Source organism: Lathamus discolor, chromosome 3, assembly GCF_037157495.1.
Source record: "Lathamus discolor isolate bLatDis1 chromosome 3, bLatDis1.hap1, whole genome shotgun sequence".
Lineage (NCBI taxonomy): Eukaryota > Metazoa > Chordata > Aves > Psittaciformes > Psittacidae > Lathamus > Lathamus discolor.
The window spans coordinates 110743932-110761018 of NC_088886.1; the positions used below are offsets into that span (position 1 = coordinate 110743932).

The 17087-nt window shown below is 38.5% G+C and overlaps 1 protein-coding gene across 5 annotated transcripts in view; it reads right to left on the reverse strand.

Annotated features, from left to right (window-relative positions):
- The window catches only part of PKP4 (plakophilin 4), a 92446-nt gene that overhangs the window by 48584 nt on the left and 26775 nt on the right, over positions 1-17087 (reverse strand). For 4 of the 5 annotated variants that reach the window (XR_010610806.1, XM_065671175.1, XM_065671176.1 and 1 more), the window contains exons 2-3: positions 16222-16355; positions 1843-1955 (exon numbers count right to left, since the gene is read on the reverse strand). Coding sequence is in view for 3 of the 5 variants with exons in the window: in XM_065671175.1 (XP_065527247.1) it covers positions 1843-1955; positions 16222-16350 (242 nt within the window). In the remaining 2 variants the exon portion in view is untranslated. Of the gene's footprint in view, positions 1-1842; positions 1956-16221; positions 16356-17087 lie in introns of those variants that run through there. The other variant, XM_065671177.1, reaches the window with a different exon arrangement.

The following is a 17087-nucleotide window of genomic DNA, read 5'->3' on the forward strand; positions in this document are numbered from 1 at the left end:
TGCTCACCGGTGCCTGCCTCTGGATGGATTCATCCAGGTGTACATCAGGGCCTGCACTTTGCTAATGTTTGTAGTGTCTGGGTTAACAGCCATGAAGATAGGCTGAGAAGCTACAAGTGCCAGCTGAAGAAGCTTAAGCTGGTTTAAGGTACTGATGTCACATTCCTCCTTGCCTCACAAACCGCTACCACATCCCTTGAGCTGGCACTTGTGCAACTGGGTGACGAACTGGCTCAGAGGAGTGATTTGACTGACACAGAGAACAGCTTGAAGCCCAAGCTGCAATCACCAAGATAGGCAAATGCTGCCACAAAGGCACCTGTGATTCCATGCCAGCATCTGTTTTGCCAAGCAGCACAACCCCCAAAAGCCAATGCCAGCTTGCAGGAATCCAGTTTTTCAAGTGTGTAAATCAGAGGCACTGCTATGACCGAGGTCAACCAAACCTCCAGCTAGACGCCTGAAATGAAATGTTCCCAAACATTTTCACCACATTTAAGGAGACTAAAGCACACTGTCTTTGAAATAAAGCATTGTTGATTTCCTCAGGGACAGAAAACTTCAGCAAAGGATACAACCTAAAAAGAGCACTCATCTTAAGCAGAATGAAAGGTGATTGGAGACATAAAATAACTAAAGCTTTTAACTTAGTCTTCCATAGGAATTCAACTTTTAGCTTTCGAAATAGAATCTGCACAACAGCTGGAGAAATATGTGGATCTAGAGGGAAGGCAGGCAAGTTTAAAGGGTACACAACAGTCATCTTGTTCAGGAAGATTTCTGAGTATTTCGAAGTTTCCTAAACACAAGTTTTCATGCTAGTCAAATGATAACTCAGGTCAGGCAGCTTGAAGTATAAAAACAATGGTGTTAGCTGGTACAGTGCATTTTCTAACTTTATTTTTAAATAATTGCCTCCTGTTTCTTAAGGTTTTGTAGGGAAAAAAATCCATTTAATTTGCAAAAAATAGTCATCATGGCCACAGGAAGAAACATTTCAGAATGATACCCAAGTTTACTGCTTAAAGACTATAAACACACAGTATTTAAGGCAAGAAATAATAATGTTCAGAGCATTCCGTTCATAGCGTTCAGTACATAAGCTCTATGTACATGCCAACCTGAAGTTTGCTGTAACCTGAAATGCAGATATAAATCTTTCATAAGAGAACACATTGTTACCAAGGCTCTCAGATTCAAGAGCTACCAATCATTTGATACGCTTGAGATGAATGAGTGCCCAAACACATTTAGAGGTAGAAAGTTTCCTAAGGGATTAAAAAAATGAAGACCTGAAATACTAGTCGCACCTGAAATATTAACAAAATGCTTTGCTATAGTTATTGTCATCATGTGAACTATATTAAGTATGTTTCATGCTATTTAAATATGCTAACAATACACTTGGAGCAAGATGTTTTCTGGAAACAAATGTAACAACACAAAGTATTTCAGAAAAGCTGAATGAAACTAGATAGTTAATTCAGGGGGGAAAAAATAACTGGATTACTGCGTTTAACTAGCACTGTCACTTTATTACAGTCATGTATGAATCTATTGTATTTCTCTTTGACTAAATCTTAAAAGTAAAATTCAACATACTTTAAGAGAAATTAAAGCTTTACATACACTCTACTGAAAATGTAATCAATTATTAAGGAGGCCTCTTTAAACTGTCCCATAAACTCTTTACAGCAAATCTGCACTTTTTTGTTAAATACTTCAGATATTAATGGAAGGTGAACAGCTGTCAATGAAAATATATGTATGTAGGATGTAAGCACCACTAAAAAGCCCTCTAATTTATGGGACAGATGAAAGTGAAGTCATCAGGACTTGTACCTTGTGCTGGCGATACTTGGTGATTCTGCTCCAAGCCTACATCTTTCTAGCTGATTAGCCACAATTTGCCTTTCCACTTCCAGTTCTCTGGTAAGTCTTTGAAATTGGAGCTCCTGAAATTTCAAGATAAAAAGAAAAGCATTCTTGATGTTAAAAAATGGGTGTGGATGAATTCTGAAACAATCACTGTTTCATCACAACCATGTTTCTTGTTTTGACTCTTCCTTAGTGGAATAAACTATCAGAATACTAAAGTGGGAATTTAATCGTTCTTTAAAACAGTGATTCATGCAAATATTGATTTATCACCTGTTACAAAAGGAAAAAAATGTTTAAGCATTTGTGGATTTTATTCCTCCTGCAATTAGAATCTTTGTGCCTCCTTATGTTGCCACAATCTAACAAAATCAGTGCCTATAAAAGTCAGTCTTCAATTTCACCTATAAAAGAGATATACTGGAAAATATTGTATCCTGACCTCTCCAACTGCAAAACTTCATATCCTAAGCTCTACTACGTTTTGACTTCTGTATTCAAAAAATTTAAAATTAAAATTTATTATTTCAAACTGGCTGGGGGTAGAGATGTGCTCTTTCACCTTTTCTGAGTATAAATCATGGAATTGTATTACACAGTAGTTGCATGCCTTACTGTATTACAAAAGTCACCTTCACTCAGAGATAACAGTTAATGCAAACTATTCTTTCCCACCTAATATAACGTGGAATGAGGCTAAATACCGTACTTCTATAAACGGCCCCTAAAAGAGCTCTGTACTTCTTCCAGTTTGTAACCTTTTCAGTAAGGTGAAGTATGGCTCAGCAACACACCCTACAGCCAATGTGAATTCTCACAGCTCCAGCCCTGGAGCGTTTTACGGATTGCACAGGAGAGGTTAGAATACCAGTGTAGTAAACACCTACTCTACATCCATGATTTACTTTGTAGAAGTAAGGATAAAGTTTCTTCTACTGACGACACAATGAGATTACCTCCAAGATCCCCCAAACAGAAGGCTAACTGGCACTGATTTCATTAGGAAGCCAGCTGAGGGCTAAATCAAACAGCAACTGCCATAAAAAAGAAAGCTACTTCTGAAAGTCTGATTCAAACTCTATACAACAAACTGGCCCCTTAAAGATACACCACCCAACCTACTGCCTCTCCCAGACAGCATTACGAACTGTAGACATTTTCAAACATTTCTCAGAGCTCACTAACCAAACTGAATAAACACACCCTAATATTCCAAATATTGGCCAGCAAAACTGTTTGCCTCCAGGACATAAAACTCATCCCACTACTGCCATAAAACACAAGTATCCATGGATTGCATTTTTCTACTATTGCTCTACTAAGAGAAGTGCAACAGAACAGAATATGCCACAGTTCTGTTAAAAATAAATATGCACACCACAGGAGCAGCAGGAGGGAGATGCGGTCCCCTGCTTCCTCCTAGTCACCGCTACCAGTAGGTTGGCATTTACCATCAAGCTTCAGCATCAGAAAAGCTTAGCACAGCCAATGCTCAGACATGAAAGAACATTTTAGGACATCCATATTAAACTTGGATTTTATTAAAACCTGCTTTAAGGCAGAATTCTAAAGCTAAATCCTTTTAATCCAGAGACCTGGTATAAAAAGACTCATGAACGTGACAACCTGCAAACCATGGCAAATCTTACTGACCTGTATATGGACTATAAAGCATGGATAATATCAGGTTTGTACAACACTACTGAATCCAGCAGCAGAGACCTAATCATCACAGTTCAATAGCACACCTTAGCATGATTCAGTTTCATGTTCTGCCAAGGAGGTATACAGGCACCTAGTCAACTCATCTGGACAGTCTAGCTTTTGGAGAGAAAATACTAGATGTACTAAGCAAAAAAAGAATTTTATACACAAGAATTTATTATCCAGTTCTAACTCTGAATATACATTATACATCCATGTAAAAGCTGATTTACAAGACAGTCATTAACATGCTAGTGGAAAACGGTTAAATCAAAACAATATTCAGACACAGAAGCTCTGTAAGTTTTGAAGGAAATGTCAGCAAGACAAGCTTTTTCCCAAGGAAATGATGCTGTCTGGGGACAGGTGATCAGTTAACAGAGAGCTTGTGGGTCAGGGTTAAAGGGAGAACAGCGATGGGGGACATTACTGTGGGGATCTGTTATAGAACCTCTGATCAAGAGGAACCTGTGGATGAAGCACTCTACAGACAGATAGGAAAAGCCTCACGCTCGCAGGCCCTTGCTCTCATGGGGGACTTCAACCACCCTGATATCTGTTGGAGTGATGGTACGGCCCTGCACAAGCAATCCAGGAGGTTCCTCGATTGTGTGGAAGACAACTTCCTTCTGCAAGTAACAGAGGAGCCAACAAAGAGAGGTGCCATGCTTGACCTTGTGCTCACCAATGGGGAAGGGCTCGTTGGAAATGTGATGCTCCAGGGCAGCCTTGGATGCAGCGATCACGAGATGGACAAATTCGAGATCCTCAGGACAGTGAGAAGAGTGTGCAGCAAGCTCACTGCCCTGGACTTCAAGAGAGCAGACTTTGGCCTCTTCAGGAACCTGCTCAGTAAGGCTCCAGGGGATATAGCCCTAGAGGGCAGGGGGGCCCAAGACTGTTGATTGATATTCAAGGATCACCTGACACAACCTCAGGGGTGTTGTGTCCTGACTAGAAGAAGCTGAAGCAGGAGGGCCAGGAGACCTCCATGGGTGGATAAGGAGCTGCTGAGGAAACTTAGAGGGAAAAAAAGGCTTATAAAAGGTGGAAGCAAGGACAGGCGGCCTGGGAAGAATACAGGGATGTTGTCCAGGAAGCTAGGGACCAGGTTAGGAAAGCTAAGGACCCAGAGAACTACAGACCATTAGTCTCACCTCTGTGCCTGGCAAAATCTTGGAGCACATTCTCCTGGAAGGCATGCTAAGGCACATGAAAAACAAGGTGCTTGGTGACAGCCAGCACGGCTTCACTAAGGGGAAATCCTGCCTCACCAATTTGGTGGCCTTCTATGATGGGGCTACAGAACTGATGGACAGGGCAGAGCAGTTGACGTCATCTACCTGGACTTGTGCAAAACGTTTTGACACTGTTCTGCATAACATCCTTGCCTCTAAATTGGAGAGATACCAGTCTGATAGATGGACCACTCAATGGATGAAGAACTGGCTGGATGGCTGCATGCAAAGAGCTGTGGTCAATGGCTCAGTGTCCAGCTGGAGACCAGTAACGAGTGGTGTCCCTCAGGGATCGGTGTTGGGACCAGTCTTGTTCAACGCCTTTGTCGCTCACATGGACAATGGGATTGAGTGAGCCCTCAGCAAGTTTGCTGATCACACCAAGCTGTGTGGTTCGGTTGGTAAGCTGGAGGGAAGGGATGCCATCCAGAGGGACCTTGACACGCTTGTGAGGTGGGCTGATGCCAACCTCATGAAGTTTAACCATCACAAGTGCAAGGTCCTACACCTGGGTTGGAGCAATCCCAGGCACAGCTACAGGTTGGGCAAAGAGATTCAGAGCAGCCCTGCAGAGAAGGACTTGGGGGTGCTGGTCAATGAGAAAATGAACATGAGCCGGCTTCAGTGTGCGCTCGCAGCCCAGAAAGCAAACCATATCTTGGGCTGCATCAAAAGGAGCGTGACCAGCAGGTCGAAGGAGGTGATCCTGCCCCTCTACTTTGCTCTCGGGAGACCTCACTTGGGAGTATTGCATGCAGTTCTGGCATCCTCAGCATGAAAAGGACATGGAACTGTTGGAACAAGTCCAGAGGAGGGCCACAAGGATGATCAGGGCACTGGAGCACCTCCCATATGAAGACAGGCTGAGAAAGTTGGGGCTGTTCAGCCTGGAGAAGAGAAGGCTGCGTGGAGACCTCATAGCAGCCTTCCAGAATCTGAAGGGATTTAGGAAGGGACTCTTCATTAGGAACTGTAGTGATAGGACAAGGGGTAATGGATTCAAACTTAGACAGGGGAAGTTTAGATTGGATATAAGGAAGAAGTTCTTTACTGTAAGGGTGGTGAGGCACTGGAATGGGTTGCCCAGGGAGGCTGTGAATGCTCCATCCCTGGCAGTGTTCAAGGCCAGGTTGGATAAAGCTATGGGTGACAAGGTTTAGTGTGAGGTGTCCCTGCCCATGGCAGGGGGGCTGGAATTAGATGATCTTGAGGTCCTTTTCAACCCTAACTATTCTATGATTCTATAAAGCATGTAACAAATATAAATCTGTAAAATAAACAGTATTGCACAGGTTGTTTGCAGAAAAAAAAAAAGCTTACCCTATGCTTAAAGCTGTTTCCTGTTCCTTACTATTTAAATATTGATGTAAAAGTAATGTCATTGATACAAACTAAGAATGTTAACACAAGACTCAACTTGCCTATTGTTATTTACTGATCTTCTAATTAGATAAATAAAATAAAACATATGCTAGCCATTATTTGCTTTCATTCAACCAATCCCTATTACAGGCAGAGTATTAATGAAAATATCATTATCTAGAAAACATACTCTTGATGCACACTATGAATATGCATTCTCCTGAGCTCTCTCCTCCCTTTGCTTCCTTCTCCTGAACTCTAATAGTCTTTACACCAGCTCACATGTATTCCTGCAGGAAGGCATTTGATAAGGCAAATGTTATTGCTAGGCAACTTCTGCCATTTTGCATTCCAAAAGGGAAAAAATTATAGTAAATTACCAAATCCTACAAAAAGGTTGACAATGTTTAGAAAGCCCATTTACATAAAATGAATCAATTAAAAAGGAACATATAACAACAGAAACAGGACAAAGAGAGAAAATAAAATCCAGGCTTGTCAACTAAGCTTGCATCTACACGATCACATCTTTTAAACTGATTTGTCATACACTTCTGTCCTAACAGTGTTTAAGAGATAAACTGGGTAACTGAGATCATCAGAAAAATCAATAGGTCTACATTTTACAAGTGTAAAACAATTACAGGTTTAAAAGACAAAAAAGCCCCACTGAAATTAAAAGAATGACCAATGCAATGTTACAGGAGTGTAACAACTACAGGAAACACGATTTTTTTTTTTCTTCAGCACAGAAAAGTGATCAAGATAAAATCCAGAAAGATAAAGTGAAAGATATGCTGTATTCTTCTAATTTCACAGTACACTTTCTTTATACAGTGTAATGGGTGTACAATTTCCTTTCCACGCTTTTCAGTATATCCAAAATTCTTCATCTGTAAACTAAAGGTCCACCCAATTCCAATAATCACCTCAGATTTTTGAGGATTTAAGGCAATTAAAAAGAAACGACTAGAGAGATTGCAAATTATGGGATGGTTGGGTTAGAAGGCACCTTAAAAATCATTCAGTTCCAACCCCCTGCTTCAGGCAGGAACAACTTCCACTAGACCCGGTTGCTCAAAGCCCCATCCAACCTGGCCTTGAACACTGCCAGGGATGGGGCAGCCACAGCTTCTTAGGGTGATCTGTTCCAGTCACTGTAAAAAACCTTATTTCTTACATCCAACCTAAATATGCCTTCTTTGAGTTTAAGACCATTGCCCCTTGTCCTGTCACTTCAGGCACTGGTAAAAAGTCTTACACTGCCTTTCTTATAAAGAAAAATTGAAGGAAAAATTTTAACGTTAAAAAGCTAAATTAACTTCAGTTAACTGAAAGCTTCATGGTAGGAAAATGGAAGAACTCCTTTTCTGCTGATAATTCATTTTCTAACTTGATATATAATCTCTTAAACATGCACGGGTAAGCCCCATCTTGAAAATTATAGTTTGGTTTTGACCGGCAGGATGATGCCAAGAGATTTATATTTAGTATTGGACTGTTGTGTGGCCTGCCCATAGCTCTCATACAATTTTTCTTTTAAAAACAAAAAAATTGCAACCTAAAACTGGTATAGGTAGTTGTACAACCAAAGTAACAAATTGTCCATTTAAATAAAAACCCCTATTTTTCTCCCATACACCCAAAATCAAAAGCCAGTTAAACCAGAACTGTACTCCTAGTTTTCTTAGGGGTAAAAGAGGTGAATGCCACAAATGGACAATGTAGCAATAATTTTTACTTCATTTGTTTACATTATGTTCAGAAAGCAAAACTCGCTGGTATTCTATCAGAGAAACTGTGCTAAGTAGAAATAAGAGATAAAAACACCAAGCTGAGTTTGGCCACTTCTCAGGTACCTGTACTGCTGATTTTGGACCAACACCTTCAGCAGTCTATTTACAATATTCTTCGTAACTCTATATATTGGTGCTGACAAAAACAAAAATAAAATCATAGTGCACTGAATTGCAAAGGTATAAAAGACACGCAACTGATTTGCCATTTTTAAATCCTTCTGATGGTTAGGAAAATCTAATGTATTTTTGCAAGCACAAGCAAAATCTCAAGAAATTCTGCTCCATTTTCTAGTCTGAGCAGTGTTGTTATGTGTGCAGCCTGTGGTTCCAGTGAAGTAGCAAAGTTTACATGTTTTCTGAAACAATGAGTACTGATTTTTATGTCTCCTGAATTTGATATCTGCAGCTGTAGTTGATATGTCTTAAATACCTGCGTAAATATGCAAGAGGGATAATTTTAGAAGTACCATCTTCTTTACAGCTGGACTCCTCATATTCTAAGCCTTTTTTTTCTCTTAGTCTAAATCATCTGATTTTTATAGAAAACTAAGTCCTAATCAATTCTAAGTGCACTGATCACCTTCTTAGTTTATGCTTCCTTATAATGACATTTTACATGACTCTGAACAAATACCTGTCACCACCATGTTTATCTATCAGACAGTACACTATTTATCACAGGAACCTATCTGAATTTGTTTCTCGAGCCAGATCCTCTGCAAACAGTGGCAGGGCATGCTCCTCAGACAGGATGCTCTCACAGTGCTGGCTGCTAGCAACAGAGAAGCTGCTACCCTAGGCAAAAAAGCACAATTAGCTGATTTTTATAGTACTGGCTTGTGACAAAATGACATGGCAGGAGTCAAATAAAACAATTAATAAGCTTGTTTTCATTTGCAGAAGGAACATCTCTGTGGTAAGAACATACTAAAACTATAGAGGTAGATTACAGAATCTGCTGCTGTACTGCATCGAACGGACCAACCAAATCTTCTGAAACATACACACGACAACGCCTTGGCCAGAGCCACTTTTATCCAAAATTATCCAACATACATCAAGAGGGAAAAAAAGCCCTGTGACTCTATTAATCTGTTTGGCAGTAACTACGTAATCACCTTATAAAACTACAGGTTTTGTATTCATTAACTAAATTCCACTGCAAAACCACAGACCATACTTCTTAACACAAAGCTTTATAAAATTGCCAGCTTTAAATATGATTACATTTAAGGAACAGGAAGCAGGCATACGGTTAAAGAAAGTAGAAAACAACTTGCATTGGAAATGCAATCCTACAGACTGCAGGCAGACAAGCTTCCATGAGTGAAAACCAAACCACATGAAATTTTAGATCTGCCTTCTTGAAGAGGGTCAAACCCCACATGGGGTGTCAGTGTGGTAGTGTATACCCTAGGTGACCGACAACAGCTCTTACTTGGCAAGCTCTGCATGCCAGGTGGCAATTCATCTGCAACGATGTTGGGATCTCACTAAAGAAGATACTTCAAGGTCTTCACTGCTGCAAGTTACAAATGAGACAAGTTATACTAACCCTTAAAACAAAACACTCTTTCCATTTGAAAGCAGAGTAATTCTGACAAGCTTGTGGCTCCCTGGCAAGGGCAAACAACTGCCATCACAGTATGTTAGGCTATCAACAGCAAATCTTTGAAAAGAGGTAAGCAATGAGAATGTAACTTTTATGACACTCCCCAAACACTGCCATCCTCCTGTTGCAGGCTTTGGGTCACAAAAGAAGGTTGAGGGGCACTTCTGTGCCTTCTATCTTCATCCCATTACAGAGATCCAACATTCCCATTTCTATTAAGGAGGAACTTTTCTCTCTTGGTAACATGGATGACAATAAGGAGTCTACGTTCAAAATGTTCAAAACTAAGAATTACTTTCTTCCCTTCCTGTTGTGATTTGAAAACCTCTGGCAAAACAGAGATAACTTAAAACTTTAAAGAGTGGTCCAGCTGACAAACTGAAGGTTTTCTGGTGACAACTACACAAGAATCAGCAGCAATGGCACAAGCAGTGAAGACAACTCACAAACTCTTTCTGAATGATACATGCCTTGCTAGTCAGACTCAGATCAGACAGTGGGGACCTCTGAGAGGAATGATGCTATTAACGGAGAGATGCATCTCTTGCAGCTTCTTGGCTTCCACCAGTTCTCAGTGGTTGCTGTGGTAGAAGACAGAGCTAGGATTGGACATTATTTGAAGTTGCAGTTACACTGGAATATGCTAAGTTGCTTCAGTTGCCACATATCACAGCATTCATGAACTATTAAGAAGGTAACTGTAAGCTGAACTAATCATAACAATGTTGCCTGTTGAACAATTCAGTTCAGCCCCTTCCAAAGGCCTGAGCTGATGATCTAAGAAAGAAGAGCCTACATTTGAAAGGAATACTTCTACTTTGCACTTACTATTTCTCATTCGACTGCAACACATAGTGCAGAGCCACACAAACCCCATCACCTATGAATGTTGAAACAGTGCTAAAGAAAAGGCAATTACATTCTGGACATTTTTATTATACAAATGTGCAACAGTGAAAAGGACAAACAAAACTAAGTTAATTTATACCTTCTTCAAATTAACCTCCTGCATTGATCTATGCAGAGCTCTGCTTGTTTCTGCTTGCTCTAATTTGGAGCTAGATCAAGCAACTGACTACAGAAAACCACGAGTAACTATTTCTCTCCAGCATGAATTTCATACTGTAGTGACCTAATATTTAACTCTCTACCAGAAACTACTGAGGAAAAAACCTGTACTTTTAGCTAACCACATTAGATCAACCTTAAAATTTTCTGTAAAAATGAAGTTTACTTACACACACAACTGCGATTGCATGCTTTCAGTATCTCAGTATCTTCCAAAATAGAAGATAAAAGATAAAAAGATTGGACAGGGTAAAGAGAATCACAGATTACAGGATGTGGAATGACACAGCTACAATTATTGGCTGATCACACTTACTGTGTATTCAACAGCAGTAGACCATTAAAGCCCTTAATACTTTTACGCCTGCATTGTTCACTAGTCTGGTAAAGTAGTTTAGTGCTGTTCTAGCTGATGAGGGATCAGAATTTAGGCAATTAGTAGAAAGCTTACTCTTTGTCAATGGTAGAAAGAAGAAAAGCCAACTGAGGTATTTGCTGACCATATCTGGGCAGCATCCTCCTCGGAAACCGTTTGTTACAATGCAAGGTTTTATTACATTAGTGCTGAAGCTAAGTGCACTGTAATGGCAGCTGGTGATTTGAGCTCAGTTGCTATAGAGTAGATAGGCTGGTAATCTAAACATAGAAGTCTTACAAAAGGTATAAATATTGCAGTATATTTCAGGGGTACTCACACTTGTAGAGAGGTTTTTCCAAGGGGGGTTTCTCCTCAGAAGCCTAATAGTACATGCTAGAAAGAAAAAATTATTTCTAGACCTTCGTATGAGTTAAGGAGTACGCAGAATTTCAGTTAAGGAAATTAGTTATTAGTTTCATCCGAGACAGGAATGGTATAGATTTTGTCCTAGAATAAGAGCCTTGGCAACTGGACTTCTCAGACTTGATCCACTAAAACTGGTAATTCTCATAAACAGCAGAAGCAGTAAACTTCAGAGTTCTGGGATTAAATGGGGAAGAACAACCTGTGCAATTTAATACAATATAAAAAGACTTAGAAAAAACAACCCACAAAACAGTTCCTTCAGTCATTCGGAAAATGGTGACAAGGATTTTTGTTTCAAAGCTTGAAAGTCCATTTAATAAAGAGTGCAGTCTTCACTTCAGAAATTACACACATTTATCCACCTAACTGATCACTAGATGCATGCAAATCAGCATTTCAGAGTAATACTGTTCCATGTCTGTGCCTCATTACTGAAAGTGCATTTGATAAAGTTTTTTCTCAGGTATCTTGTTGAAACTATGTGCCTACACAGTTGGTTTACAGAGTACTTGATATAAGGTAAATAACTTGAATGGACAAAGAAACGTTCCAAACTTAGTATTAAAATACTGTCATTCTAGTAAAGGTGTTTTTAAAGTAATCTTTAAACATCATTTATGTTTAAATAACAATTCTTAATGATGCTTAATAATTTAATAATTTCCTTAATTTCCATCTGAAAAATTTCAGATTTTGCATTCCCTCTCACCCACCCTTTAAACCTCACCTCTCACTCCAGAAACCCTGTAAAAAACATCAAGAACTATGTGAAGAATTTGGTTACTTAAAGCACAGAGAAGGAGAAAAAGTAAAGAGCACACTTTCTGAGTATATGCTATAGTTCAATACAGTTACACAATAGGAAAAGATTTTGCTGAAGTGTTGAGCAGAAATGAACACTTCCAGGAAAACACTTAGGAAAACCCAAGAGATTTATGAGGATTCATCTGAAAGCATATCCAGTCATTCCTACTCTATTGTCACCGATCTACAAAAGAAAAGGTGAAAAGTGGTCCATCTTTAGGTGTCAAGAACAACTGTCCAGAGAACAAAGAAACTAAAAAAAAAAAACCCAACCAAATCCTGCCACTGGTGCAAGTGCTTCTCTCTTAGCAAAGAAATTAAACCCAGTACATCCATGTTACTTTTGAGAACTGAATTGAAGGGCAGTTTTTCCTGCGAGACCTTTTCTTTCAGCCCAATCACTGAAAAGGAAAACTAACATGCTAAGCAGGAAATTCACAATTCCAAATGATCCCATTTAATCTTGCCAGTTCAGCAGCAATCCACTCCCAATTCAGTAGTTGATGGCTCACACATGGTAAAGTAGGAACAATTTCAGCAATCTCTGGAGTTCCTGGCAACTAGCTGCCCCTACATTCCAGCCCTCCAAAAAGTTAATGCCATGATGATGCCCCTGTAATTTTTAGCAACTTGTTATTTTACTATGAAAATCCTCAATTAACTTTTAATATGGGTAAGAGACACCCTACAGAACTCAACTAAACTGTCATTCCAATAATAGCTACGATTCAGAAATACAGATATATATATTGTAATGCTTTAGGTTTTACTTACAACCTGTTTCAGCATTTCCTAAGATACTTCTATCCATTACAGCATGGAAACTTCATAACATTTCAGATGTGAGATACATACTTTGGACACCGTCTTCCCCCCCAAATTCCAAAAGGAATTCCTGTACTAGATATACAACTTATACCAGTAAGAGTCAGTCCTCCTCTTGATTTTAATCCAAGAGTACATAGAATCATAGAATCATAGAATAGTTAGGGTTGGAAAGGACCTCAAGATCATCTAGTTCCAACCCCCCTGCCATGGACAGGGACACCTCTCACTAAACCATCCAACACAAGGCTTCATCCAGTAATGTATCTGCAAACAGAATCACTCGACCTAGTTAAAGAACTATCTCCTCTATCCCAGTGAAAGCCAGTGGTGGTTGTGGTGGTAGTGTCATTATTTATACTAATTAGGGATGTGTCTTCACACGAAAACAAAACTTGAGCTTTCAGAAAAGCCCAAAACTGTACTAATCTAAATGTCTTCACAGATTACACTTGTTCTGCGCATATTATTTCATAACACTAAAAGTGAACTGAAATGTTTCTTTCGTAAAATATGATCAAGGGGAATTTACACAGCTCTCTGAAAATTCTGTCTCTATGGGAGAACATTCAGACTTCAGAGGACGTCCTCTAGTTTGGTAAAAAAATGTTGCTTTAAACTGATTTGTGGTCCTAGGAAAAATAAGTAAATGTAGAGTTTTATTTAAAGTGGCTTGTAGGTTCATTGACAAACTGGTGCATCTTATTATATAATCACATCTATGTCATTACTGTCAGAAGCTTAACAAAGTCATTCAATAAATTTATCCAATTCAGAGCTATTGTAGTAATTTTGAAAGTTTTTAGTAAGATAAAATCTTGCACAATCTGACCAGTAATAATAAGGCTCTTCTGAACCGTGTTTCCACTGTAGTGTTTCTGAAGTAACTAAGCTAAGGTGTGGCAACTCTATTTTACAAATAGAGAGAAATTCCTTTACAAAAGGAAGTTAGGCCACAGCAAACAGCGTAACAGTTTCTGTTCAAGCTTAATAAAGTAAATAACTGCACTGGAAAATATTCTGTTCTGGGCTTCCTGCCATACAGGAAGGGTGTTGAACATGTCAGTGTCCCTAATAATTATCAACAGAAAAAAATACCAGAAAGCAATAGCTTAGCTCTCAATTATTTCACATTATCACTTTCAAGAGTGAAATACAATTTACACCATCTTCATATTCATTCTAATGGGTCTGTACATTAAAGTTAGGCTGGAAGTCCTGAAGTTTGTGTTTCACTAACCATTAAATCACAACTTTCATTTTATATTTTCCTTTCATCAGACTTGAGTTACTTAATGGTGCACACATTTAATAGTCTTTTTATTAATGGAAAGGGGAAAAGCTTTTAGCCTCCTTTTTAAAATGAGGAAATATTCCATTACCATTTTTTCTCCAAGATAAAAAAGTAAAAACATTTCTTGGGTAGAAAAAAGGAATGCTAACAAACACCTTTCTACTGTATACTTCTGTATCGACCTATTATAAACAATGCTCTTGTAATTGTATGTTCAGTTTAAGCAATCACCATCACATCAAAGCTGCACAAAAGTAATTCAGGCAATAATCACAGCAGCAGGGTTACTGGCTGGCGATCACCAGCAATTACAGCACTGTCATTTATTGAAGTACTTCTCATCAACTAAGCTAAAGTTACAAACATGTGCTTTGTAAACTGCAAAATAAAATGAACCAACTTAAAGTACATTTGTGGTAATTTTAAGTAAATGAGTTCTAATTGATATTTGTGATAAGCTACAAAGGCACAAGGCAAACTACTGTCTCAGAGAAGGAGAAATGACTTAAGAACACTGTAATTCAACTGAGTATTTATATCTTGACAGCCTCCAGCATTGTTAATATCCTTCACCTGGGAAGGATTCAATATTAATTTTAATATTGCTAAGAAATTATTGAGGTTGATATTGTCATCTTGAAATATTTTTGAAATTACTCATTTAGGCACACAAATAATGTCCCAAATTTCATCATCTTGCAGAAAATTTTTATTTAAGAATGAAGATTCTATGGCTATGAAATCTGTTCACACCAAGATGATAGGAAGAACTTCTTTACTGTAAGAGTGACAGAGCACTGGAACAGGCTGCCCAGGGGGGTTGTGGAGTCTCCTACACTGGAGATATTCAAGGCCCGCCTGGACAAGTTCCTGTGTGATGTACTGTAGGTTACCCTGCTCTTGCAGGGGGGTTGGACTAGATGATCTTTTTAGGTCCCTTCCAACCCTTGGGATTCTGTGATTCTGTGATTCTGTGATTATCTAGTTCTCACCTTCAAAAAAAACATCGTAATATGAAACAACATATGATTACTAATACATCAAGTGTTTGCATTCATAGTTAATATCTTGAATTAAATACTGATTTCTCTTAAAAGAGGATCTGAAACCAAGACAGCAGATTTATTCTGAAATTCAGATGTTACATTTACACATTAAGTCAGGACGATCAGTATTTATAGTTCTGACAAGGAAAGCCAAAACTGTCACTTCTCTCTTTGTGTTCTTTAAAAAACAAACAAACAAAACACAAAATCAAACCCACAATCTTTAGTTAGAACATTTCTTTGTAAAACTGCAATTTTTTTCATCTTGAACAATCTTTACAAATTAAGGCTGAAATTGATTTCAAACACCATTTTCCTTATAAAGACTGAAATACACATCTGTGAATGTGCTGCAGATTTAAAATACCTTGGAATTGATAATCGAAGCCAAACTCAAAGTTTAAACCCCATTCTTTAACAAAATACAATTGATCATACCAAATCGTTATGCATAAATTTCTATAATACTGTACACAACTTTGCAGAAGGCACAGAACAGACTGGTTCTGAATGTTGCATCAGTTCTACACTGGCTTTTCTTTTTTCGACAATAAACCTGCATTTCAAGTCTGATTTACAACAACAGTACATACATTCCAACAGAATACCATAATGATGCCCTGTTCAGCGCAATTAAAATGAACCTTTTATATTCAGATTCTAACATTCTGCTATACAAAATACACTATACTAATGCTAATATAGAAGCAATTATGTTTAGAAACAATGACTTTTTTTCCCAGCAATGCAATAAGAGACAATGGTTAACTCACAATCTATAATGAAATCTGAAAATAAGGAATGTACCTGTTCCTTTACAGAAGCCAAAATGGTAGTGGCAGTGGTCTCTGGTTCCATGCCTGGGCCTGTGGAAGCTTCCTGTGTTGTCTGTGGCAGCCCCTCCTCCACCACTGGGGTCTGCTCCGGGGCTGGCATTTTGCCTGTAATAACAATATTTTAAATTAGCTTACATTTTCAGCCAGTGATGTTTAAAATTCAAATTTTAGGATTATCCAGTCTCTTACCAAAAGATAAAGGTTTTACCTTTTCAAACCCAACTAAATTAGCAGAGAACTTCATGTTATTAATTAACCTATGTCGCTTCACCTTCATGACTTGAAATCAGAATTGCATACAGAACATGACCTCCAGGCAGAAGAAAGCAGGATGCACAATGTTTAAGGATTATTCTTAAAACACAATTTTGTGGTAGTTACTAAAAGTTGCAAAATCCAAGGTGTGTGAAAAATAGTGTTAAAAATTAAAAACACCCAGGATCAGTAAAAGATAACCACATGTGCAGTTTTTAGCACGGAAGACTGACATGTAACAGGAGAATGCTTTGCTACTAGGAACAAATCATGGAAGAGACTAATTATGGTAATAAAAAGTTAATGGGAATAATGCTTCTAGTGTTCTTTTTGCAGATGAGGAAATTAAAACACAAAAGTTAAACTAATTGCCCTGGGCTATGGATAGCAGGGAAAGGACTGACAGGATTAGCGTTCAAGTATTTTGAGCTTCATTACTGCAGAGGCAGCAAGCTAACCATTCCAGTACATGTGAAAAAAAGCTATTTATTTAACTACAGAAATCTCTTGACTAATATTACAGACATAGTTACAAAGTGTGTCTCACACTTTGAAACTAGCAAGTAGGTGGTACTCAAGTAG